Source organism: Apteryx mantelli, chromosome 4 (genome assembly GCF_036417845.1).
Source record: "Apteryx mantelli isolate bAptMan1 chromosome 4, bAptMan1.hap1, whole genome shotgun sequence".
Taxonomy (NCBI): domain Eukaryota; kingdom Metazoa; phylum Chordata; class Aves; order Apterygiformes; family Apterygidae; genus Apteryx; species Apteryx mantelli.
The window spans coordinates 802,173-826,786 of record NC_089981.1 but is presented as its reverse complement, the minus strand read 5'-3'; the positions used below and the strand labels follow the sequence as shown (position 1 = coordinate 826,786).

At 66.0% G+C, this 24,614-nt stretch overlaps 2 protein-coding genes and 3 non-coding genes across 7 annotated transcripts; 3 read left to right on the top strand and 2 right to left on the bottom strand.

Annotated features, from left to right (window-relative positions):
* The first annotated feature begins 149 nt into the window (after nucleotides 1-149).
* PATL1 (PAT1 homolog 1, processing body mRNA decay factor) lies at nucleotides 150-13,782 on the top strand. Of its 3 annotated transcripts, none has more exons than XM_067295748.1 (19): nucleotides 150-223; nucleotides 1,360-1,471; nucleotides 1,681-1,892; nucleotides 1,975-2,049; nucleotides 2,719-2,913; nucleotides 3,007-3,108; nucleotides 3,545-3,634; nucleotides 3,870-4,081; nucleotides 4,172-4,261; nucleotides 4,417-4,600; nucleotides 7,025-7,148; nucleotides 7,386-7,483; nucleotides 7,587-7,646; nucleotides 8,270-8,418; nucleotides 9,245-9,404; nucleotides 10,247-10,402; nucleotides 12,012-12,103; nucleotides 12,385-12,534; nucleotides 12,685-13,782. In XM_067295748.1, exons 1-19 carry the CDS (start codon nucleotides 209-211, stop codon nucleotides 12,704-12,706), a joined length of 2,298 nt encoding a protein of 765 aa, XP_067151849.1. In that variant the 5' UTR covers nucleotides 150-208; the 3' UTR covers nucleotides 12,707-13,782. The 3 variants fall into 3 exon arrangements, with proteins under 3 accessions (XP_067151849.1, XP_067151851.1, XP_067151852.1); XM_067295751.1 differs by having other exon boundaries at nucleotides 181-223; nucleotides 1,972-2,049; XM_067295750.1 differs by lacking the exons at nucleotides 10,247-10,402; nucleotides 12,012-12,103; nucleotides 12,385-12,534; nucleotides 12,685-13,782 and adding an exon at nucleotides 9,547-10,191 and having other exon boundaries at nucleotides 1,972-2,049.
* Nucleotides 13,783-14,332: 550 nt separating this feature from the next.
* Nucleotides 14,333-22,886, top strand: OSBP (oxysterol binding protein). The gene is made up of 14 exons (XM_067295747.1): nucleotides 14,333-14,658; nucleotides 15,519-15,727; nucleotides 16,963-17,210; nucleotides 17,335-17,533; nucleotides 18,033-18,135; nucleotides 18,255-18,309; nucleotides 18,706-18,837; nucleotides 18,922-19,167; nucleotides 19,246-19,366; nucleotides 19,919-20,022; nucleotides 20,180-20,275; nucleotides 20,705-20,886; nucleotides 21,086-21,306; nucleotides 21,389-22,886. The coding sequence occupies exons 1-14, from the start codon at nucleotides 14,333-14,335 to the stop codon at nucleotides 21,529-21,531; spliced, it is 2,385 nt and encodes a 794-aa protein (XP_067151848.1). The 3' UTR covers nucleotides 21,532-22,886.
* A 418-nt stretch (nucleotides 22,887-23,304) lies between these two features.
* On the bottom strand, nucleotides 23,305-23,377 carry TRNAK-UUU (transfer RNA lysine (anticodon UUU)). Its single transcript has one exon. It is a non-coding gene; the product is annotated as a tRNA-Lys (tRNA).
* A 308-nt stretch (nucleotides 23,378-23,685) lies between these two features.
* Nucleotides 23,686-23,768, top strand: TRNAL-UAA (transfer RNA leucine (anticodon UAA)). Its single transcript has one exon. It is a non-coding gene; the product is annotated as a tRNA-Leu (tRNA).
* A 717-nt stretch (nucleotides 23,769-24,485) lies between these two features.
* On the bottom strand, nucleotides 24,486-24,568 carry TRNAL-UAA (transfer RNA leucine (anticodon UAA)). Its single transcript has one exon. It is a non-coding gene; the product is annotated as a tRNA-Leu (tRNA).
* Nucleotides 24,569-24,614: the final 46 nt, after the last annotated feature.

The following is a 24,614-nucleotide window of genomic DNA, read 5'->3' as shown; positions in this document are numbered from 1 at the left end:
TCCGCCCCCTGCCAGGCCCTCCGCGCCCTACTGGGCGCGCATGCGCATGGCGCGCTCCCCCCCTCCCCGCCCTCCCGCACTCCGGCAGCCGGCGGAGGGCGGGGGTGACGTCATGCGCGTGCGCCCGCGGCGGCGCATGCGCGGCGGGGCGCGGGGCCGGAGCGGGCCGCGCGGAGCCTGCGGGGCGGGGGGCGCCGCCGCCGCCGCCATGTTCCGGTACCAGGTGAGGGGGGGGGGCGGCGGGGCCCGGGGCAGGGCGAGGCCGGGGGGTAACGGGGCCTGTGGGGGCGCCTGGCGGGGGGGCCCTGGGGGGAGACGGGGCCTATGGGGGCGCCTGGCGGGGGAGTCTGGGGGGAGATGGGGCCTGGTGAGGGGTCCTGGGGGGAGACGGGGCCTGGTGGGGGGCTCTGGGGGGGGGAGACGGGGCCTGGCGGGGAGCCCTGGGGGGAGACGGGACCTGGTGGGGGGCCCTGGGGGGAGACGGGGCCTGGTGGGGGGCTCTGGGGGGGGGAGACGGCACCTGGCGGGGTGCCCTGGGGGGAGATGGGGCCTGGTGGGGGGCCCTGGGGGGAGACGGGGCCTGGGGGGGGCTCTGGTGGGGGGAGACGGGGCCTGGCGGGGAGCCCTGGGGGGAGATGGGGCCTGTAGAGGGGCCCTGGGGGTAGATGGGTCCTGGGGGGGGGGGCCCTGGAGGCAGACGGCGCCTGGCAGGGTGCCCTGGGGGGAGATGGGGCCTGTGGGGGCACTTGGCAGGGGGCTCTAGGAGGAAAGGGGACCTGTGGGGGTGCCTGGCAGGGTGCTCTGGGGGCTGATGGGGGCGCCTGGTAGGGGGCTCTAGGAGGAGATGGGGCCTGGGGCGGGCCATGGGCTGCCGTGGCGCAGGTCTCTGCACACCTCATGATTAAGACAGGGGGCAGCGGGCTCTCCTGGGGGGGGCAGAGTGGGGACCCCCTGCCCCCGCTGGGGGAGACATCGGCAGGGAGCGCTGCTGCAGGGCTGTTTGGCAGCACCTGCCTGTGTGAGGTCTGGCCTAGGCCAGGATGAGCTTTTGCTCTGCGCCGTTAGGTCTGGTCTCTGTTCTCCTGGTGGCCCCCCCCCCTGCTAGTCAGAGGGGATCAGAGCCGCTCAGGGGGAAGGTGGGGGTCCGGGACAAATTAGGAGGTTCAGGATGGGGGAGGAAGATGCAGGAAGTCTCCTGAAGTGGTTGGGGCAGGGTTAGGGGGCTCCTCTCCTAGAAGGATAAAACACGGCAGTGGGAACGAGGGATGCGAAAGGAACGAGGGGAGAAGAGGCCTGGCCTAGCGCATTAGCAGGCAGCAAGCGGCACTGGGTTGCGTGCTCATCCCCTGCTCTCCCCAGTCCCTGGAGGACTGTCCGCTGGACGAAGATGAAGATGCCTTCCAGGCCTTAGGCGAGGAAGATGAAGATATCGACCAGTTCAACGATGACACGTTTGGAGCCGGGGCTGTTGGTGAGTGCTTGCGTTTCCCCCTTATTCCCTCACCGCTGCGGTGCCCTGGTGCGAAATCTCCGCAGCCCCTGCTGCCCCCACCCTTGCCGCTGCCGTCTCTGCCCTGCTGAGCGCCTCCCTCGCGGCTGGGCCTGCGGCGGGGGAGCTACAAGGCCAGCGCGCGGGGTGGGCTCGCCCCTCCTCACGGCCTTGCTGCGAATCCCGCGCAGACGACGACTGGCAGGAGGCCCACGAGCGGCTGGCGGAGCTGGAAGACAAGCCCGCGGCGGCCGGGGAGCGGGACGGCCCGGGCGGGGACGACACGGACCTGCTGGGCGACCATGAGGACACCCTGGCGGAGAGGCTGACCAGGCTGGTCATCGACAGCGAGCTGGAGGACCCCGCCATCATGCGGGCGGTGCAAACCAGGACCCCTGCCCAGGTGGGAGCGGGGCCGGAGGGCCAGGGTGGAGGTGGGCCCGGTGGCCTCCACGGTGCTGACTCCCCCGTCTGCTTTCCAGCAGCCAGCAGGGCTGAACTCCAGCATCTGGGATGGCTCGGCCGTCCTGCGGCGCATCCGAGGGCCGCTTCTCACTCAGGTACGACGCCGCGGTGTGGACGTGGCGGGGCTCAGCCGCGAGCTTGCTCGGGGAGGAGGGGAGATGCTCTCCCCATCCCAGCTCACCCCGCCCGGAGCAGAAATCGTGTGGACGCGCTTGGGCGCTTGCGGTTTGCCCGTCCTGGATCTCGTGTCCAAATCGCTGAGCTGGAGCCTCTGTTGAAAGGGGAAACGGAGACTTCCCTAATGTCCCCCGTGATTTCTCCCTGAGCCCTGCGGCAGGGTCCTAAAGAGTGAGACTCGCTGTAGCGCTAAGGGCTTGCTGGCGCTGGGCGGCCCCTCTGGAACAGCCTAGCGGGGCAGCGCGCTCTGCTTGCCTCTTGCCGAGTCCAGTTCGAGGTGGCCCAGTTCATTTAGAGCTGCCTCTCGGCAATCTCCCCCTGCCCTCCTGGCTCCCTCTGCGCTTGGAGAGCCGGGCCGGGGTGGTTTATCGCCGGCACGTTATCCCCGCTGACTGCTCTGTCTCAGAAATGTCCGCACTTTTGTGAGCTCTGGGAATGGCAGCACCTCGAGGCGGAGGGGTTTGTTTCTCGCGGCTGAATATCTCTGGGACGCGTGGTGCCGGTCCTCCCTGCTCCCAGCTGGTCTGCACGGTCCCAGTAAGTGACTGTCACTCCGGGGGGAGGTTTCTCTCCCCTTCTGCTCGCAGGAGATGCCTTCGGTGTCCGTGCTGGACTACGCTCTGCCTCAGAGACCCCCGCAGGCCCGGGAGGAAGAGCGGGACCCCTCAGAGCGGGCGCTGCCCCGACGTTCGTCGTCCCCCATCATCGGGAGCCCCCCGGTCCGGGCCGTCCCCATCGGCACCCCTCCCAAGCAGGCCGCTGTGCCCAACTTCAACCAGCAGGTAGCCGCGCTCGGCTCCGCCGTGCGGGCCGCTGGCTCCGGCTGCTTTCAGCGGGGGACTGACCGCTGGATTGTGTTGCTTCCCTGCCCTCAGATTCTTTGTCCGAAGCCTGTCCACATCCGGGCCACCATGCAGCAGCGTTACCCTGCTCCCTATGGCGAGAGGATGTCCCCCAATCAGCTCTGCAACGTACCGGTACCGAGTCTCCTCTTGACCCCTTTCCGCGGGCGCTGCCTTCGAGGCCCGCGCCGCTGTGAAGTCCTTCAGCCTCCCGTGAAATCTCGGCCGCTCCGTTCCCCAGTTCCTTTTCGGTTCCCGCGTGTAACTCCAGGCCCTGTTGGGCAGATGAGCTGCTTTCTCGGATCGCTGGAGCCTGCGCTGTCATGCGTGCAGCCAGCAAACTGCTCTGTCTTGTCTTCCCGTAGCTTGGCCCATCCGCCCCGACGTGCCGTGGCCCGGGCAGAGTTAACCCTGCTCTTTGGAGCCTGGCCTGGCTCCCAGCCTGCCTGGGGCACCTTCACGGGGCTTCGTCCTGTGCCCTCCCGCTTCCACGTCTGTCCCCTGGGTTGTCCTCCCTGGGAGGGCTGTGCCAGAGCTGTGACCAGGGTCTTTTTCCGTTCTCTTTCCCCAGAATTCCTCCCTCCTGGGCCACCCGTTCCCCCACAGCGTCTCGCCCGTCCTCACCCACCTGCAGAGAGCGCAGCTGCTCGGAGGAGCCCAGGTAAAGCCTCGCTTCCTCCCCCTTCCGCCTTCCCTTCCTGCAGATCCCTGGGCAGGGTGGGGGGTGCTGCATTTCTCCTTGGTCCTTGGTCTGGCCATCGGGGCTGGCTTTACAGCTGCCCTTCGTGGCTGTTCCTGGCCATCCCGGGCGGAAGCAGCTTGCCCGGGCTGGGCCCTTTTCCTCGGCCCCGAATTTCTCCCTGGCTGACCCTGAGGTGTCCTCTGTGCCCTCCCAGGCTGGCCGAATGTCTCCCAGCCAGTTTGCCCGCGTCTCCGGCCTCGTCGGGAGCCCCCTTCCCTCTGTGAACCCCAAGCTGCTCCAGGGCAGAGTTGGGCAGATGATGTCTCCGGCCAGCGGGTTTCGTGCCTTCTTCGGGGCTCCCCCTGCTCCGCCTCCATCCCAGCCGCAGCACCCGCCGGGCCCCGGATCCCACCTGCAGAGCCTGAGGTAGGTGCCGTGCCTCTTCCGGCCCCGCGCCGGGCGGGGCTGGGCCCTCCGCGGCTGCCTGCCGCCTCTGAAACCTCCCGCTCTCCTCAGGCCGCAGCCGCAGATGTTCCGGCCGGACACGACCCACCTTCACCCCCAGCACCGCCGCCTCCTGCACCAGCGGCAGCAGCAGAACCGGAGGTGAGCGGCGGGCAGGGAGGGACGGCCGGTCCCGGGCAGGGTTCGCGTGACCCTCTGCTGGGGGCTTTGTGCTGCCGGGGCTAGCCTGTGCACTGCTCTCTGTCCCTTCCTGTAGCTCCTGTGTGCTCACGGGTGCCCTTCTTGCCTCCTGCCAGCCAGCACCGCAGCCTCAACGGCTCGGTGGGGGACCGAGGGGGCCACCGGAGCGGCCACCAGGAGCAGATGCGCAAAGACCCCTACGCCAACCTCATGCTGCAACGGGAGAAGGACTGGGTGTCCAAGATCCAGATGATGCAGCTGCAGAGCACTGATCCCTACCTGGATGACTATTACTACCAGGTACCGGGGAGAGTGGCGCTCAGCCCGCTGGCGCTGCGCCTCTCGCCTGCCTGCGATTGCTTGCAGGGCAGCGCTTTAACGCTGCCACCGGACCGGCGTCTTGCCAGCGCGTCCCCAGGGTCGCCCGGCGCCCACCACCTGGGCGCTGCGATGGGTGTCGGGGAGGAAGGGAACGCTGCAAGCGGCTCTCGCCGCTGTGCTGAGAGTCTGATATGAGCCATGGAGCAAACGAGGGCAGAAGAAGCGTTTCTAGATCCAATTGCAGGGAACAGGCTGGGACCGTGAAGGAAGATGGGGTGGGGGGGAAGCGTTCCCCAGCAAGGGAAGTCGGGGGTGACCGTAAGAGAGAACCTGCCTCGGTGCAGTGAGTGCTGGCAACTGGTGAGCAGGGTCTCCGGGGGTGAGGAGAGGCTGGGTGCTGCTAGCAGCACCGATTTGGAGGGTGCTGCAAGCAGAAGGCCTTAGAGTGGGAAATCAGCTTGTCTAAGCCAGCGGCTGTGCATGCCAGGGCAGCGGAAAACACCCAAAAGAGGAGCCTGGGAGGCTCCTAAGGGGGCCTGAATGTACGAGGTAGCCCTGACAGGGAAGGGCTGCGTAAGAGAGGGCTCTTTAGCCCAAAAGAGGGGATGGTGATGAAGCCAATGGAGTCCAAACAGCAAGTTGAAGAAGGTGGATGGGGAGTGACTGCTCGCTCTCTCTTCCGGTTCAAGAATAGCGAGCACCAGATGGGGCCAGGAGGAGCCAGATTTGGAGCTGCCAAAGCAAGGTGACGGTTGGGCTCTTGCCGAAGGTGGTGGATGCTCAAGGTTTAGCTGGGTTTGAGGGCAGACAGGGCAACTTCACTGCGGTGGGGGGAAATCCACGGAGGGCTTTTAGCTACGCAGCATGGACGTGTGGTGTGGGAGCACCTGGAGCCGGGCTTGTAAGGTGCTTGGGAGAGCATCTGGGGCAATCGTCACCTGTGCCCACCTGGTTTTGTACTCTCTAGGTATCTGCTTTGGGAGACGGGCTCCACGGCCTGGTGGAGCTGTGGCCTGGCCAAGCAGAGCTGTCCTTTACAGGCACGAGCAGCTCGCACGTAGGGGTCAAATGGCGAGGGCCAGCGCACGAACCGAGCAGGGAGCAGCAAGAGGCAGAAGCCTGCAAGGGCTGTTGGAGAAACAAGGGTTTGCAGTTTGACAGGCAGGGAAGGCTACAGCAGGCGCCACAGGGAAGGACAAAAGGCGCCTTTTTTAGCACTGATCTTTGCTAAAGATGGTTAACGAGGCTTTTGCTGGGTGATGGGGAAGATCAGAATTAGGGAAAGAACAGCCCAGAAAGTACTGAGATGTTCCTGGGGCGTTTGTGCCTGACACGTTTCGCCTTGAGATGCGTGAAGAGCCCTGGAAGCTCTTAGAGCTGCTGGTAGCGATTTCAAAGTGCTTGTGGAGGAGCCAGAAGACTGGAGAGGGGCAGGTGTAGCGCCTGTCCTCCTGAAGGGTATGGAAAGGAGCCAGCCACGGTTCCCAGAAAAGTCCTGGAGCAGCCGCGCGGTCGTGAGCATGGAGCACGAGCAGGGAAAGCAGTCGCCCAGCTTGGCCTTGGCATGGTGACCCACGTCGAAGCGGTCCAGCCTCCTTCCCCAGCAGGCTGAGGGCCCAGCAGGAGGGGAGACAAGCGGTCGGTGCGGTTCGTCCTGGCTCCCAGTCTGGCCGCTCCGTTGTACTGGCGGTTGGAGGGGCTAACTGGGGAAACGCGCTCTGGATAGAGCTAATGGAGGTGGGCGCAGGTGGCTGCGGGCAGCGGATCTCGGTGTTCGCCCTCAGGCTGGAGGGAGGCGTCGAGCAGGACGCCGTGGCAGCTCGCGCTGCCTGGGGCTTTCACCGGAGATGAGGGCGAGCTGATCCCCAGCAGAGGACGGGAACTGATGTGGCTGCAGCCAGGACGTGAGTGAACAAAGTCCCACTGTTGCGAAAGAGGCAAACATTGTCCGGGCTGGACAGGAGCAGCTCGTGAGCGCAGAGCACGGGCGCTGCTGTGGGAGGCCTCGGCCAGACGCGGCGTGCAGCCTGGGCACGATGCTAGCAGAGCAATGCAGGCTAACTGGAGTACGCTGGGAAGGACTGGCAATCCTCGGAGAGCGAGAGAGCAAAGGAATCATTGGTTGCATCAAGGAAAAGGTGCCTGAGGAGAGGCTTCCAGACAGACCTCTGCGATCCTGAGGGATGCCAGAGGAGAACATAACTACCTCTTTATGTCCTGAGGGAAGAACGAGGGGGTTAAACTGCTGCGAGGGGGTTTACGCTGGATGTCGGCAAGACCAGTAAGCGATGGGCTGAGGGACGGAGCGTATGCGGGGCGTGGGCCAGGGAAAGGCACGTGTGCTGCATCAGTCCTTGCCGGCCGTTTTTCTGGGTCACAGCTTCTCCTCTCTCCCTGCCTCAGAATTACTTCCAGAAGCTGGAGAAGTTGTCAGCAGCCGAGGAAGTCCAGGGCGACGGTCCCAAAAAGGAACGCACTAAACTCATCACGCCTCAGGTGGCAAAGCTCGAGCACACCTACAAGCCAGGTAAGTGCTGGCTGTGCACTGGGCTGGAGTGGGGACAGAGCGGGCAGTCCAGGAGGCGTAGGCCAGACCTCCGCAGGTGGAGGGTGGCGGTTCATTCTGGGCTGGGGACGGGATTTCCAGTGTGGGCTCGAGTTTGGGGACAGCCGTGAGGCTACCCGCGGCAGCAGATAAACCAGGGTGGCGTGGGGTTGGGCCCAGACTGACCCCCTCTGCTTCCCTTCTCCTCCCTTCCTGCAGTGCAGTTTGAGGGCTCGCTAGGGAAGCTCACGGTCTCCAGCGTGAATAACCCCCGGAAGATGATAGATGCAGTCGTGACCTCCCGCAGCGAGGACGACGTGAGTTGTGGCCCTTCCTCCCCTCCGACACGGCTCTGTGGCCTCACGCGCTCAGCCAGCGCGGGAGCCCGCCGCGGCTCTGACTTGCTGTCCCTCCCCGCAGGAGACGAAGGAGAAGCAGGTTCGAGACAAGAGGCGCCAGACCCTCGTGACGATCGAGAAGGTGAGCTCGAGAGGGGCTGCCACAACCTTCAGGGACCCGCTGTGGGCCAGAGGAGGGGGCCAGCGAGACCGCTGTGCAGTGCGGAGGAACCCCTGGGGGGGCCAGTGAAAGAAGTCGTAGGTGCCCTGGTTTTAAAGACCAGAAGATCCAGCCTCGTCCTCGCTGGATTCGGAGCAGGTTCATGCCGTATTTCGATGACGTGCTGGTAGATGACAGTTGGCAATTCACAACAGGGAGGCAGTAGCGTCTCGCCCCTCCGTGGCCGCTGCGGGAGGGGGTGACCGCCGCTGGTCCCCGAGTCCCTGCTCAGTCAACTTTCACAGCCATTCGGGGCTCCAGGAGGCTTTGACGTGTTCTGGGCAGGGATGCGGCTGCTGTAGCAGCAAAGGAGACAGGAGAGCCCCGGCGGGGGCCGAGCGTGTCCCAGCTCTCTGTGGGGCAGGGCTAGACCAGACCCGAAATTTAGTGACCCCCACTGGCATGTCCCGATTCCCTCGGCAAGGCAGAGAGAGGGCAAACGGGCGCCTCCGCGGGGCAGGGCTCAGGAACTCGTTTCTGGTCTGAACGCCCTCGAGGAGCGCGCGGATCCCCGTGCCCTGCTGCGATCGCTGTCTCTCCGGCAGACGTACAGCCTCCTCCTGGACGTGGAAGACTACGAGAGACGCTACCTCCTGAGCCTGGAAGGCGAGCGGCCGGCCCTCATGGGCGAGAGGAAGCAGAAGATATGTGACATGTATGACAATCTGAGGGGGAAGGCACCCGGGCAGGAGAGGTGAGGAGAGATGTGCCGTCTGCAACTCAGTTGCTGCCTGGGGCTCATGCAGTCTATCGCTACTTGCAGCTGTTGTCTCTGGCTTTCCAGTGACCTATTTCCCAAATAAGAGGTAGTTTAAACTTGCTTCCTGGCGACTTGGACAGGGGTGAAATAACCTTCCCCCCACACGCACACTTTGTTTTGCCATTTTCCTCCATGCGATTGTCCACTGTGGTCACAAACCCGTAACAACTTCCACCCTGGCAGCTTGGGTGCTGCTAACGGCGCTTGCCTGCGTGTTCGTGCACGTGGGTCCGCCCCGAGCTCTGCACCGCGGCACAGCCCTGGCTGCCTGTGTTTAAGGCTGTCGCCTCTTGCCTGACCTGTAGCTGCAGCGGCACAGATGAGCAGGGGAGGACGCAGGGCCTTGGCGGCTCCTTCTCTGCTGTACTATGGGAAACCGGGCCTGGCCCTTTCCGTAGTTAATTCAGAGGATCCTTTTTAGCACTGCCAGTCTCTGAAATGGCTGGAAGCTGGGGAACGCTGCTTGTGTTGCAGAGATGAAAAGGTGGAGGTGGTTGGGGCTGTGTCCGTATTGAGGCAGGGAGAGCTCATGCTGCAGTCCTGCCTTGGGGTAGCCCAGCCTGGCAAGGCAGCTGAAGGGCTTGTCCTGGAGGAGAGTTTGGCCACGGGGCATCGTTCCCTGCGTTGCTTCTCTCCAGCGACGTTTTTTGGTTGGAGGCGTCTTCCCTGCCTGGCGCCAGCGCAGAGCTGGGCTCTGGGCTATGCCGCGGGGACACCCCAGGTACCCTGGGACGTTCCCAGCCGCTTTTCTCCTCGGCAGGCCGAGCGACGACCATTTCATGCAGATCATGTGCATCCGGAAGGGAAAACGCCTCGTGGCCCGTATCCTCCCCTTCTTGTCACCAGAGCAAGCAGCTGATGTCCTCATGGCCACGGCCAGGAACCTGCCCTTCCTCATCAAGAAGGATGCTCAGGACGAGGTGACTGCGAGGGGGCGGGAGGGCTCCCCTTGTCAGCGGGGATCGTCTCTGCGAGGTGGGGGGCACCGGGGGCCGGCACAGCAAGGCCCGGCTCCGGCGGGGAGGGTTTCCGATAAACGGTGCCTCTGTTTAATGACCCCAGCTCTTTGCCGAGCGTTTGCAAAGGGAGAACTTGGCTAAAGGTCTGCTGCTCTGGCTCGTCGGGTGGCAACGGGCGACTCCAGCTTCCAAGGGCAGAAAGCAGAGGCCAGCGTCTCGGAGTTTCGGAGGGACGTGTTATCAGATGTTCTTTGCAGTCTTTTTTCTATGTGAAACAAAAATTAAGGCACCTGTGAAATAAACCCCAGTTTGCTTTGAGAAAGGAGATTGTTTAAAAAGGAAAAAAATAGCCTAAATTTAAAGTGGGAAGTTTCCGCTTTGGCCTGTGCCGTTCTAGGGATGCACAGAGGGGGAAAGGGCTGCTGAAAAGAGTTCGGTGAGTCGCGCCCTGAGCGTGTGAGGGCCGCTCGAGGTGGCGGCAGTGGCGGTGTGTGTGTGTAACAGCAGCAAGCCCTTCCGCGGAGGCAGCGTTCTGGTCTGCCGGGGCTGCGAGCTCCTGGGGTGGGGGGAAACCCGGCCAAAAGCAGCAGCCTGCACTGCGAGCCTGTGCTTGCCGGGAAGGAGACGCAGCTCAAAGGTGGGTGAACGTAGCCACGGGGGTGGAGTACTTGCAGCCGGAGCTGTGAAATCCCGTCTCGGCAGCGGCACCCGCGAGGCTGGGATGCCTGGGAAAGGCTGGCTCCCCTCATCCTGCCTTTTTGGAGCCCTGAGTCAAGACGGGGTTCCTGCTCTTCTCTCCCTAGGTGCTGCCCTGCCTGTTGAGGCCCTTCTCGCACGTTCTCTATCACCTTCCCTTGGGGACGGTCACCAGCCTTGTGCAGCAGCTAACGAACCTACCTCAGAGCGCGACCGCGCCAGCACCCACCAACCTGCACCTCGCTGCTGTGCTCCAAAACAAGGTGCGCCCCTCTCCCTCGCTTGCTCTGCTCCTTCGGCCAGGCAGCGCGGCGAGGCAGGTTGTAGCCATCTCTCCCCTCCCGTGCCAGCCACAGCGAGGTCCGGGCTTGTCTCCGGCTGCGGGAACAGCTCTGCTGTCAGCAAGCGCCTCAGAGCCAGGACCGTGGTGGGACGGGCTGGACGGGGCGTCCAGCTGTGGCGTGGCAGTGGCATCCCGGAGGTCAGCTTGCGCAGTCCTGCTTCCCCTAGCTGGGAAATCCAGTTTCCCAGCAGCTCCCGGTGCTGCATGGCAGAGAAGGGGACGCTGCCGTGGTGCAGGAGCTGTGCTGGGACAGCTCGGGAGCGACGGGCTGCCTGCCCCGCTGCAAGAGAGCTCCCTGGCTCTCTCCCCTGCCCCAGGGGATTCATGAGAAGGTCTCGCAGAATAATCAGCCGTCTGAGCGGGCCTGGGCCTCCTCTGCGCTCCCACAGCCAGGTCCCTTTCTCAGACTGCTTCCCTGAAATATCGGCCCAGGCCTGCCCGGAGGTGCTCCCAGAGCTGGCCAGCTGTTTCTCTGCTGCGGGAGCTGGGGTTGATTCGCCTGGAAGCGCAAATGTGTCCCTCCAAGCCGGGTTCCCTTTACCGTCTGGGCAGGGACGGGCGCTTCCAGGGTGCGGCCCGTCGCTTCTCACAACGGACGGACGTCTAAAACAAGTGAGATGACTCAGGCCCATAAAGGGGCCTCTTCCTCCCTGGGCGCTGTAAAGGCAGCCAAGGATCTTGCTGCGTGTGCTTGTGGGGAGTACCGGGAGGATTAGGAGACGGAGGTGATTCCCAGAGGCACCTTAAAAATGCTCGGACAGAGGAGCAATGATACGAAAGCTCTTCCTGTCATACCCGTCCCCGGCTGCAGGGATTTCCTTGTGAGGTGCGACAAAGCCCCCGAAAGGCCAGCAACGGCTTGTTTACCCTGTTTGTCATTCCCTTCTCCGCTGGGTGTAAACACAGCCCAAATCCAGGCCCTCTGTAAGGCCGGCGCTTCCAAAAACCCATGCGGTCACCATATGGCACCAGTGAGCCAGGCAGGGGAGTGAGCAGGCAGCCCAGAGCGTCTGGGCTCTCAGCTTGGGCTGCTGCGTGCGTTTCGGAAGAGCAGGAGCTGTTTGGCTGTGATGCTGGGGAGTGTCGCGGGAGAAGGAAGGCGGTCCAGGTTGGGAGGCCTGGGCAAGCTGTCCCGGAGCTGAGTCGGCCCGCGGTCGCTCCTGTGCGTCCGTGCTTCGGTTTCCTCCTTTGCTCCATGTCCTGGACCAACTTCATCTGTCGATAAAGCCAGCAGCTTGTGAGTGAGGGAGTGGTCCATCCTTGCGGGAAGGAGGATCTGGCCTCGGGGAAGCTGCGGGAGAGTCTGGGGTCCGGCCAGGAGCATTCCCTGCATGCTGCGGGAGCTTGGCTGCTCTCGGCAGGCCTGGGGAAAGCTGGGAGCAGCCGTGGCAAAGAGGAAGCGAGAGTTACAGTTGCACGAGGGGGCCGTGCATCTGCGTCGGCCCCAGGAAGCCGCTTCCGTGCCGGCAGTCGCAGAGCCCAGCCTGCCCCCGGCGTCCTTCCCTCACGAGCCTCTCTCCCCCCGCCAGTTCGGCCTGTCCCTGCTGTACTTGGTCCTGAGCCGCGGAGAGGAACTGCAGAGCTCGGATGCGAACACGGAGCTAATGCAGGACAACCAGTGGTGAGTGCCCGGCCGCTCGCTGCGCCTTGGGCGTCGCGCGGCCCAGCCGACGCGAGGAGCGGGGTGCAGGGGAGGGAGGCGGCGACGCCGCTGGGGACACGGCGCAGTATCGCTGTGCCACCATCTCCTGCTTGGTTCCAGTGCCAAAACGCCGCTAGGGCCCGTTAACCTGGGGTGCCCCTGTCCCCAGCGGGAAACCGGGAAGCGTCCAGGCTGCCTGGCTCCTGGGCGCTAAGTAACGTCTCTCACTCATCCCTCCTCCCTGTGCCTCTCTCCGGCAGGACGGAACTGATGCTCATGGCAACCCGGGAGCTGCTGCGGATCCCCCAGGTGGCCTTGGCGAAGCCGGTGTCCACCCCCTCGAACCTGATCTCCCTCTTCTCTCGCTACGTTGACCAGCAGAAGCTGAACTTGCTGGAGACAAAATTGCAGTAAGTGGCGGCCCGGGCTCCTGCCGGTCCTCGCGGGAGGGCGCCGCTTGCTGCCCCTCTGCCCTCCCGCGAGCGAGGCACCGTCGCGCACGGCGAGAAGGCTCGCGCGGCTGCTCTCTGACCCCCTTCGTCGTCCTTTCCCGGTACCAGCTTGGTGCACGGGATCCGGTAGGAGGTCTCCGCGGCCCCTCGCCCCACCGCCGTCGGCACCAGGGCGTTTCAGTGGATGGAGGGCAGGCGATGCCCCGCGAAGCGGAGCCTCACGGGACGCGTTCCCCTGGGAGCCCCGGTGCAGGAGACGTGTCTCTCGCTCTGTGAACCTGGCTGGGTGTGTGTTTGGTCTCTCCCCCCTGCCCTCCCTCCCCTCCCCTGCCCTCCCTCACCACTAGGTTGCCGAGCGCTACGTGTCCTTGCTGCCTCCGACCCCCCCCTGCCCCCCAGCGCCCTCCGTGTCCTCACAACGGCTGCTGCTTCTCCCCCCGCGTAGACACACGCACACTACTGAGGGACGCGGGCGGCCCCCGGCCCCGGGAAGGAGGGGGGGCTGCGGGGCTGTGCGATGCCCGGGCTCCCCGGGGCCGGGGGGTGGCCAGGGCGCTCCCCCCCACCCCACCCCACCCCCCCGGCCCTGGGGAAGGCGCGAGACCCTCTCCCAGCCCCCACCAAGCACTGAGACCCGGTCGGCCGCTGCGCCCGGCGGCCCCCCGCCCCCCCAGCGTGCTCAGCAGGCCCGTGAACACACCTCTTTTGCACACTTGCCTTGTCTTCCCGAGAGCCCCTTCGTTCATGCGCCCTTTGCTCGCCTGCACCTAGGTTCAGTCCCAGCAGCTCCGGGGCCGGGCTGGGCTCGGCCGGGCCCCCGGCGGCGGTGCCGGGCCCCGCTCGCCACCTCCGTCTCCTCTGCGGTTGGATCCTGCTGTTCTGCTCCTCGGGAAGGCGGGAGGGGGAGGGGGGTAATTTTCCTTTGCTTTTAAAAAAAAGAAAACCAAGAGATTTGCACATGTAGGTATTTTACGACCTGTAACTCCTCCCTGGCATTAACCGGCTCCCTCCCCCCGGCTGCCTACCACCCCCCGGCCCCCCTCACTGCCCTCCGACCGATCAAGTGGAAAGTTCATTTATTATATTTTTTTTTTTTCTTTGTGCTTTTTTTTTTCCTTCCCTGTTTTTGGTTCTGGTTCATGAGAATAAAGTTTCTAAATTTACATTTTTATAGGGTATTGTAAATAAAGATGAATTGTATACTTGTGGGAGCGTGGCGTGTCCTTCGCTGCGGCCGCGCGCGCGGGGGGGGGGAGGGGGCGCCTCCCCCCCCCCCCCGCCGCCCTGGGTCAAGGGTCGGAGGTCGCTCCCCACCGCCCCGACGCTGCCCCGCTGCCAGGCCGGCCGCCTCCTCGGCCAATCGCAGCCCGCGCTGCCGCAAGGCCCGCCCCCTGTCCGCCACCCGCCCAATCCGCGGCGGGATGAGTCACCCCTCCGCTCGGCCAATACCTCCCCCTGCGCTGGGTGATGTCACGGTTCCCCCCCCTCCACAGGAAGGCCTTTCTGATTGGCCCGCCAAGGAGACAGACGGGCGGGAAAGCCGCTGAAGAGGGGGAAGGAGGGCGCAGTCTGAGAGCTGCCGGCCAATAGGAACGCGGGCACCGCCCAGAGCGGCCGGCACGCCAATAGGGCGGGCGAGGCGGGGCGAGGCGGCCGGCGGCGGCCCAATGGGGCGCGGCGGGGGGCGGGGCGGGTGACGGCGCAGCGCGCGCGGAGGGGCGGGCAGAGGCGCTGGGCTCCGGCGGCTCCTCGGGCGATGGCGGAGCTGCGCGCGGCGGCCCCGGGCCCCGGCGCGGCGGCGGCGGCGGCGCTGCCCGGCCCCATGGCGCTGCCGGCGGCGGCGGCGGGGGGAGGCCCCGGGCCGGGCGCGGCACCCGCGCTGCCTTCGCCGGCCGCCGCCGGCGGGGCGGGCCCGGGCCCGGGCGGGGTGACGGCGGCTCCCGGAGCGGGCTCCGCTTCCGGGGCGGGCGGCTCCGCTTCCGGGTCGGCGCGCGAGGGCTGGCTCTTCAAGTGGACCAATTACATCAAGGGCTACCAGCGCCGCTGGTTCGTCCTCAGCAACGGCCTCCTCAGCTACTACCGGTAGGCCCCGCCCCCGCCCCGCCCCCACCCCCCCGGTTAGGCCCGGTGTCATCTTTCCCCGCGGCCTGCAGCCCCCGCGGGCGTCCCCTGCCAGCAGCCGTTAGGCCCCGGTGCCCCCCCCCCCCCCGTGTCCCCCCGCCCGGTGACCTTGGCCGAGCCGCCCTCGGTGGCCCGGGCGGAGCTCGGCTTGGCTGCGCCGCGCCTCCGTGCCGCCAGCCCCGCTGCGGCTGGTGGCGCCGCCCGGCGGGACCCGGGGCACGGTGACGTGGAAGCCGGGGAGGGGGGGCTGCGGCAGCCTGGCACGGCCCCGCTCCGCGAAGGCGCGTCCGCAGCCGAGCGACGTGGCCTTCGCGTTTGCTTTGGGCGTGGGGAGCCCCGCTGCCTTTCCCCGGAGCGGCGCCGCCGGCCCTGGCCCCCTCGCACCGTCAGCACGTGAAATCCCCCCGCCGTTGGGTGCGCGGCCACCCGGCCGGCTTGGCAAAATCGCCCATGCCGGAGCCTTCGCCCTATTAATAGCCGCGCTTGTGGCGTGGGGAATGCCAGGCTCCCTTCCCGTGGCCTCCGAGCAGCTCGGCGCCAGCCCGGACACGGGGGAGGCGAGGACGGCCTGCCTGGCGCAGCGAGGGGCTGCCCCCCTCCAGCCCCCGCCTCTGCCTTGCCTCTTTCCCCCGGCTACCGAGGAGAGCTGGGCGTTTCTTGCAGCTGTAGGATGCTGGGCTCGCGCATGATCCCACTCCTCCCCGCCAGCTCTGCTTCCCCCCCCCCCCAGCTCCGTCTGCTCCCGCGGCGGGGTTGGGCGGGGGGGATCCTGGCGCTGCCCGTCCCGCTCACCATGCCCCCGACCTGCCCCCCCCTCGCAGGTCCAAAGCCGAGATGCGGCACACTTGCCGCGGCACCATCAACCTGGCCACGGCCAACATCACCGTGGAGGACTCCTGCAACTTCATCATCTCCAACGGCGGCGCCCAGACCTACCACCTCAAGGCCAGCTCGGAGGTGGAGCGGCAGCGCTGGGTCACTGCCCTAGAGCTGGCCAAGGCCAAAGCTGTCAAGATGCTGGAAGAGTCAGGTAGGGCCTGTGCGCCGCGAGGGCTCGGGCGCCTCCGCCGGGGCTTCGCAAGCCCCTTGCGAGCCACCTCGTGTCCCTCCTGGTGCTGCTGCAGCCCCCGGGACTTGCCAGCTCCTTGCAGCATGTGCCCATCTCCTGCTATGCCTGTGCAGGCCCTGCTCCCGGGGCCTGTGGGGCAGTTTTGCCCCTCCGCAGAATGTGAGCCCCTGTCCCCTCATGTCCCCTAAGCCACCCTGCTTGCTGCCAGCCCGAAACGCAGCCTGTTTTTGGTTTTTGTCCCCCCCCACCTCCCGTTCATCTCCTACACCTGCTCAGGGATCCTGCGGGGCTCTTGTGCAGAGACAGTGTCACTGCACACCGTCCAGGGATGTCTCAGACCTGGGCTGCTGCGCAGTTGCTCCCAAAGCAGGATTTGGCAGGGTCTGTGCTGTGGGGAAACTGAGGCACCGAGCGGGCAAGTTAGCCGAGCCGCCAGGGTATTCCTGCGCTCTCAGCTCTTGCTCCGAATGAGCCCTCTGAGAAGCCAGGACTCCTGGCCGGCACGGACTGCCCTGCCGAGTTTCCAGCTTTCTTGTTGCGCTCTCGCACGCGAGCTCGGCCGAGCGCGAGCTCAGCAGTGCTGTCCTGCCTGCTGCGGCTGTGCCAGCTCGCAGCCGGCTTCCCCGCTGCCCGGCTCCGGCCTGGAGAGCCGCCAGCAGCCTGGCGCTCGCTCCCTCGCTAATGTAACTGCTCCTGCACTGGGAAGTTCAGCCGTCTGTTCTGACCTGCCTCTCGCTGGCGTTTTCCCACCTTGCTCCGTGGCCCTTCGGTCTGGGATGCCGTGGTGGTCGTGGTAGCGTGCCGCCCCGCGGCGGCCTCTCCCTCCAGCGCCGTGCCGTGCTGCGTCCCGGCAGCCCTGCGGTCTGAGCCTGGCGCGGCCCTTGCTGTTCCCTGCCCACAGCTGCTGCTTCTTCCTCCTCCTCCTCCTCCTCCTCGGGAAGGAGAGAGGCCTCCTGCCCTGCTCTGATGGGTGCACCTGCCTCCTCGCGCGGTCGCTCCTGGGCGCCTGGGAGCTGGGGGGGTTGGCAGGCGGTTTCGGCGTGAGGCTGGAGCTGATGAGCTCCAGGCCGCGCTGCTCTGCCGGAGAGACGGGAGCGGCGCAGTCCCGCCGCGCTGTGGAGCTGGACAGGCAGCGGGGCCGGCCCGGTGGCTCCGCGGCCGAGCAGCGCCGTGCCAACGACCCTGCCCGCTGGCAGATGACTCCGGCGATGAGTCCGTATCGCAGACGGACAAGACGGAGCTGCAGAGCACCCTGCGCACCCTGTCCAGCAAGGTGGAGGACCTGAGCACCTGCAACGACCTCATTGCCAAGCACGGCACGGCCCTGCAGCGTTCCCTCAGCGAGCTGGAGACCCTCCGGCTGCCGGCCGAGAGCACCGAGAAGATCAAGCAGGTGAACGAGCGAGCCACCCTCTTCCGCATCACCTCCAACGCCATGATCAACGTGAGTCTGCGCCCTGCCCCGCGGGGGGAATAAATCCGACGCCCCTCCTGTGCTGCACGAGGAGGCTGTGCCGGAGGCGATGGGGCGCTGAACAGTGCACCCGTTGGGCGTCTGCTCCCTTCAGGCCTGCCGGGATTTTCTGGTGCTGGCGCAGACCCACAGCAAGAAGTGGCAGAAGTCGCTGCAGCACGAACGGGACCAGCGCATCCGCCTGGAGGAGACGCTGGAGCAGCTTGCCAAGCAGCACAACCACCTGGAGAGGGCTTTCCGCGGCGCCACCGTCCTGCCCGCCAACGCACCCGGCACCGGAGGCTCGGCCAAAGGTACCGCGGGGCCCCTGCGCGGGGTGCTGGGTGCCAGTCAGAGGGGTGCGAGCAGCTGCGGGGCTGATGCCAGGGTGGTGCCAAGGGGGCAGTGGAATAGGGGAGGCCAACAGCGGTGCTCTCTAGATAGTCCCCAGCTGTTTCCCAGACCATTTCCTGAGCCAGGCCTGGTTTCTTCATATCGCTAACCCTGAGCGATGAATTTGTCCGGTCTCCCCTCCCATGTAGCTGAGTGTCCGCAGCATCCTGCAGCGGTGTTTCCCTATGATGTGAGAAACTCCCCCGTCTGCTCTGACCCCGGCTCCTCCTAGCCTGGTCTGCTGCCTCCTAGCGCTGGGGTGGGCAGAGATGGTGCACGGCTGACTGCTGGCCTCTTGCCTGGCCGGCGGTGACGGGGGACCCCTCCAGTGCCCCTCTCAGGGACCCTGGACTCGCTGCCTGTCCCCTGCCGGGCCAAGGAGGGCCCAAGCGTAGAGCCCGTCCCTGTCCCCCCGCCCAGATCCATGCTGCCCTGCGAAAGGAGACATGAGCGATGAGGATGACGACAACGAGTTCTTTGACGCCCCGGAGATCATCACCATGCCGGAGAGCATGGGTCACAAGTGAGTAGCCAGGGCCAGCGGCTCTCCCGCGCCTGGCCCGGCCTCGCGCTGCCCGGAGCCGTCCGGGGAGGAGGGCAGGGGCAGGCCAGGCCCCGACTCTGCTCCTTTCCTCCCCGCAGACGCACTGGCAGCAACATCAGCGGCACCAGCAGCGACATCAGCCTGGACGAGCAGGTAGGCCGTGGGGCGGCGTGGTCCTGCGGACCGCGAGGCGCCCCAGGCGGCCGCGAGCAGCGGTCTCCCTCCGGAGAGGCCTGAGCTGAGCAGGCGGCGGGTCGCAGAGCTGAGGAGCAGTCCTGCCACGTGCCCTGCACCCTTCCCAACCCCAAACCGTGGCTTTTCTGCTGGCTTTGTGAGCCGCCCCGGCTCTTGGCGCGACCGAGCGAGCGCTGGGACGGCAGGGCTGGCAGGGGGACCGCCGGCTGCCTCTGAGCCGGCGAGGCAGGGCCGGGCTCGAGGCCTCCTGGGTGGATTCCTGTGTAGCTTTTGTTGTGGTGAAGCGGGCTGGGGGCAGAAGGGGAGCGATCGCAGCAGCTTGGCAGCAGCCCTTGTGTCACCCCCCCTCCCCAGTACAAGCACCAGCTAGAGGACACCAAGAAGGAGAAGAGGACCCGCATCCCCTACAAACCCAACTACAGCCTCAACCTCTGGAGCATCATGAAAAACTGCATCGGGAAGGAGCTGTCCAAGATCCCCATGCCGGTGAGCTGGGGGTGCTGCCGGTGGGACGGGCTGGCGGGCACCACGCACCCCGCAGGCCCTCCCTCACCTCTCGCTCTCGCCCAGGTGAACTTCAACGAGCCCCTGTCCATGCTGCAGCGCCTCACGGAGGACCTGGAGTACTCCGAGCTGCTCGACCGGGCAGCCAAGTGCGAGAGCTCCCTGGAGCAGCTGTGCTACGTGGCCGCCTTCACCGTCTCGTCCTACTCCACCACCGTCTTCCGCACCAGCAAGCCCTTCAACCCTCTCCTGGGCGAGACCTTCGAGCTCGACCGCCTGGAGGAGAATGGCTACCGCTCCCTCTGCGAGCAGGTACCGCCAGCCCCTCTCCTTTGGGCTCGCCGGCTGACTGCGGGCCGCCAGCGCTGACCTGTCCCCTCTCCCTGCCAGGTGTGTCACCACCCGCCAGCGGCCGCCCACCACGTCGACTCCAAGCACGGCTGGACGCTTCGCCAGGAGATCAAAATCACCAGCAAGTTTCGGGGCAAATACCTCTCCATCATGCCTCTGGGTGAGCGCCGTGGCTCTGTGCACGCACGCCGCACGGGGAGGCGCTTGAGGGAGGGAGAATGTCTCCGTGCCTTAAGTGGGAGCGTGGCAGGGGCAGGACTGTGGCTCGTGCAACCGAGTCTCTGCGGTCCCAGGGCTGTGCGAAGACTCCTGAGGTGCCGGTTTGGCCCAGCTTAAGGAACTGTGGCTGACAGACTCGTGCAAAACCCAGCACTGGGAAGACCTGGGTTTGGCCATGCCCATCAGTTCCTTCTCCCGCCTCATCCCCTCATGGATCCAGGCTGTCCCCCGGAGCAGAGGAGGGCCCATACCTGCCCAGGTGGCCACGGGCACAAGCACTGTGGTCGGCCTTGGTCTCATTGGCCCCGGGTAGCCAAGAGCGCTGTGCTAAGGGGAGCGATTGGGAGGTGCAGGATGGGATGATCCCCAAGGAAGGGGTTGGGGGGCCGACTATGACCTGCTTCCGCTCCTCATCCTGCTCCGAGGCGTTTGCCCCTCACTGGGCCAGGCAGGCTCGAGGGGACCGTTCCCAGCGCAGCCCTCCTCTCCACAGGTACCATCCACTGCGTCTTCCACTCCTCCGGCAACCATTACACGTGGAAAAAGGTCACCACCACCGTGCACAACATCATCGTGGGCAAGCTCTGGATAGACCAGGTAGGACAACGCTCCAGCAACAGGTATCCAGGAGTCCCCAGGGCCCATCTCCGTCTGTCCCAGGCGAAGGCGTCAACGCTCCATGCTTCAGTTTCCCCCCACTGCTGGGGGAAAGGGGGGCCATGGGCCGGGTCTGACCTTGTCCTCCCTTCTGCAGTCGGGAGAAATTGAGATCGTCAATCACAAGACGGGAGACAAGTGCATCCTCAAGTTCGTTCCTTACAGCTACTTCTCTCGGGACGTGGCGAGGAAGGTAGGGGCCATGTTGCCGCGTGGCCTGGCAGCGGTGCGCTGCTGCGGGGCGCCAAGGGGAGCGCTTGGGGTGTGGAGGGTCCCTGGGGTGAAAGAGGTTCGTCTGCCCCGGATGAGGATGGAGATAGCCCAGATGTGACGCTCCTGGCTGCAGGTCCTCTGGGGGCTGTAAATCAAGGGCAAACTCTGGGGCTCCTGGATGTCACGATTCAGGGTCTAATGACCTTCTGGCAGAGCTCTGTCTTTTCCTCCATCAGCTGCCTTTTAAACCATGTAAATTTAGCGGGTCTGCAGCGTGCTGCAGCAGGGGGTTCCCTGGGTTAATAGTTCTGGTTTGGCTCCGGGGTGGGAGAGGAGAGGAGGAGGTTCGGGTCTCTCTGGCTGTTCGTTCCTCCCGGCGCAGAGTCCCCCATATCCCCTGTCCTGGCAGGTCACCGGGGAGGTGACAGACCCCACCGGGAAGGTGCATTTTGTCCTGCTGGGCACCTGGGACGAGAAGATGGACTGCTACAAGGTGATACCGGGTGTGGGGGACAACGGCGCCGAGGGACGTCAGAGGGCCCACGAGGCCGAGGACAGCCGGGTGCTGCTGTGGAAAAGGAACCCCCTCCCGTGAGTAGGGTGGCCGGGAGCACACGCCCGTGGCGGGGGCACAGGCCGGGGCGACGTCCCGAAGGCAGGAGCTGGGCTTTGAGGCCGCCCTGGGCCAGGGCTTTGCCTCCCCCACTGCCCAGCTGTGGGGGAGAGGGGCCGGGACGTGAAACCCGCTGGTGGGGGAGGCCGCCGGCTGAGGTCTCCCTCTCTGACGCAGGAAGTACGCGGAGAACATGTATTACTTCTCGGAGCTGGCGCTGACACTCAACGCGCCGGAGAGCGGCACGGCGCCCACGGACAGCCGCCGGCGCCCCGACCAGCGCCTCATGGAGAACGGGCGCTGGGACGAGGCCAACGCCGAGAAGCAGCGGCTGGAGGAGAAGCAGCGCATCTCCCGCAAGAGGCGCGAGGCTGAGGCTGCGAGGGCCACGGAGGACGGTAAGGAGGGCGCGGGCGGGCCCCCACCCCACGCCCCGCTGCCTGCCCAGCCGCATGTCCCTAACCCCCTCGCTGCCCCCAGGCACCCCCTACGACCCCTACAAGCCGCTGTGGTTCGAGCGCAAGAAGGACCCCATCACCCAGGAGCTGACGCACATCTACAAGGGCGGCTACTGGGAGAGCAAGGAGAAGCAGGACTGGACCTTGTGCCCGGACATTTTCTGAGCCGGCGGTGGGAGGAGCAGCAGGGTGAAGGCGAGCTGACTGCGAGGGGAGCAGCTGCGCTGGGCCAGCGTCGCCCGGCGCTTTCTGCAGCGCGCATCTGTCTGTCCGTCTGTCTTAACCGCCTGTCCGTCCCCACGTGTTGCTGCGAGCGCCGGCCGCGCTCGCCTGCCGGGGTTGCCTTAGCCGATCCAAACTGACCTTGACGCCGGGGTGGGGAGCGGGAGCCAGCCCGGCCCTGCGCCTGCTCCCCTGGGGGGGCTTTCCCCCCTCCATCCCACCCGGATGCACTCGTGCACAGCCCGGCCCCCCCCTCCCCAGCGCGGGGTCAGCCGCGCCCTGGGCATCTCCCTGGGGGGACGCGCAAGCCCGGGGCGGGGGGAAGCAAGCGCGACTCCCAGGGAGGGCAGGGTGCTGGCTCTGCCCGGGGCAGCAGGCACCGCGGGGGAGAGCCTGAGGCTGGCCTTAGTCTCTGCCCCCACCCCCACGCCCACCCCCCTTTCCTTCCCCCTTTCCTCTGCCCCCAGATGGCCTGGTGCTCTCTTCTGCTCGGGGCGCCTGGGCACCGCGTGCCCTGCCAGGGGGCCCGGACACCTGGGCCCTGCCCTGCAGCCTGTTCTATAGGCGTATATGATAATGTATGTAGAGAGCGGCAGGGGCCCCTGGTCCCCTTCTTCCCCTGCAGTGCCGGAGGGGAGCGGGCACCCGGCCTGCCCCTGCTCCAGGGTCTGCGGTGCCCTGGTCCCTACCCTTCCCGGAGTGCAGCCTGGCCGTGCCGCCCCTCCCAGGCTTGGGCTCCCCCCTCGAGGTGCCTTCCTCGGGGGTTATTGAGGGGAAGGGGGCAGCCCCGGGCATCAGCAGGCTGTGCTAGGCTGCTCTGTGCCCGCTATCCTCCCCTGGCAGAGGCAGCGGGGCACGGTGACCCACGTCCCTCTCCCCTTGCCAGCCCCCCCCCCCCCAATCCCCTCCTTGCCCCTCAGGGTGGGGGATCTCCGTGGAGCAGGCGAGTGGGTGTCCCTGCGTCCCAAAACACTACAGCGGGGTGGAGATGCTCGGCCGGGGGGAGGGAGGGGATTGCTGGTGAGCAGGGGATCCCCCCACCCCCAAACACGAGGTGGGAGCAGAGCTGTCCCCCTGGGGGGGCATTTCTGCAAGCAGGGGATCCCTGCACCCCCAAACACGAGGTGGGAGCAGAGCTGCCCTCCCGGGGGGCAGCTCTGTGGGCAGGGTCTCACTGCATCCCTAAAATGACAGGAAAGCAGGGGCGTATGATGCCTTTTTTCTTTTTTTTTTTTCTTTCTTTCTTTCTTTCTTTCCTTCCACAAGAACAACTAAATTAAAACCTGTGAATGCCCCAACCTGGCTGCGTGTGCTCTGAGGGGTGGGGGCCAGGGCCCAGCCGCTGCCCCATCGCCCTGGGGGGAGCCGTGGGGTGGGCAGAGCTGGCGGCGTGGGCTCTTCCTGGGGCCACCCGCCCGAGTCAAGGGTTCGTCCCCACGCTGCCACGATCGCACTGACCCCAACGTGGCTCCTGGGGGGGGGGGGTCCTGGCCTGGCCCCTGAGCGTGGGAGGAACGGAGGCAGGGAGGGGGCCCAGCACTGCCTGCTGGCCCGGTGTCCCCCGCAGCACTGCAATGGGTCCCCCTGCCCAGGTGGCTCTGCAGGGTTGGGGCCACCTCGGGGGGAGCTGGGGACCCCCAGCATGGCTCTGACCTGGGGCCACAGTGCAGCTGGACAAAAGCACCCGAAGGGGAAGGTACAAAAGGGAACACTGCGCGCCCGAACAGGGACTTGAACCCTGGACCCTCAGATTAAAAGTCTGATGCTCTACCGACTGAGCTATCCGGGCAGCTTCTGATTGGGGGGGGATGGGCGGGAAACACAAGGTCCCCCAGGCCTTCCTCTTCCTCCTCTTCTTCTTGTCTCCTAGCCATGCTCCCCAGGAACCATCACTCAGGGCAGGTATCACCATGCCCAAGGGCTCCGGAGAAGGGTGGCCTCCTCCCGGCGCCCATCCCCAGCAGGATTCGTGGGGTGCCTGAAGTTGAGCACGGGTCCCGCTGCCCCTGCAGCCCCTGTGATGACCCCCACCCAGGCCAGTCCCAGACACCTGGGTCCCTGGCGGAGCGGGGGTGGCCATGGTGCCACCCTGTGTGTGCCAGAATGGCCGAGGGGTGAAGGCGTTGGACTTAAGATCCAATGGACGTGTGTCCACCTGGGTTCGATCTTCACTTCTGGTAGCTGGGCCTGTGGCCTCCACTTTTAGAGAGGCGGAGGGTGGCTGGGCCCCTTCCCAAGGGCATGGCATGCTGGGACACGGGGACGGGGCTGGCTGCATGGGGGGGGGGGGAACCAAAGCGTCCCCATCCCCTGGGGTCTCCAGGGCACAAAGGATGAAGCCACATGCAGGATCCTGCACTATCTGGTGGGGGGACCCATGTCCCACAGGGTGCCCTAGTGTCACCATGGGCAGACCAAGCTCCCCAGCCCTCGTTGCAGGCACTCTATGTCCCACAACCTTCCCAGGCATCACACAGGCACCCTGTGCTGTGGGGGGGGGGGGCTCAGGACCCCGTTAAGGACAGGTTGCCTAAGGAGGGTGCTCACCACGGGGGACTCACCAAAAGGGGGCATGATCCTGGTGGGACTCAAACCATTGATTGCCTTGTGCTTGGCTAGAAGTCCAATGTGCTCTCCATTGCACCCCAGAGCCAGGTGCCAGCACCTATGGGTGCCGGGCCATCACCACCGCTCCCCAGGAGGCCCTTTTGGGTGAGGACACAAGCACCCAGCTCCAGTCACCAGGGTGCCACTGCCAAGGGGTGGTTGGGTCCCTGGTGCACCGCAAGAGCCTGGTGCACCATGGGGTCCCCAGTGAGGTTGGGGGTCCCAGGACAGGACTGGGGGCCCTGGCCACTGCAGCACATGGGGCCAGGCAGGAAAACAGAGCTGCTGGCTACCAGAAGTGGGGTTCGAACCCACGCGGACACATGTCCATTGGATCTTAAGTCCAACGCCTTCACCACTCGGCCATTCTGGTGCTGCCCTGGGTGACCTAGGGCCATGTCACCCCCCAGGGGCTCTCC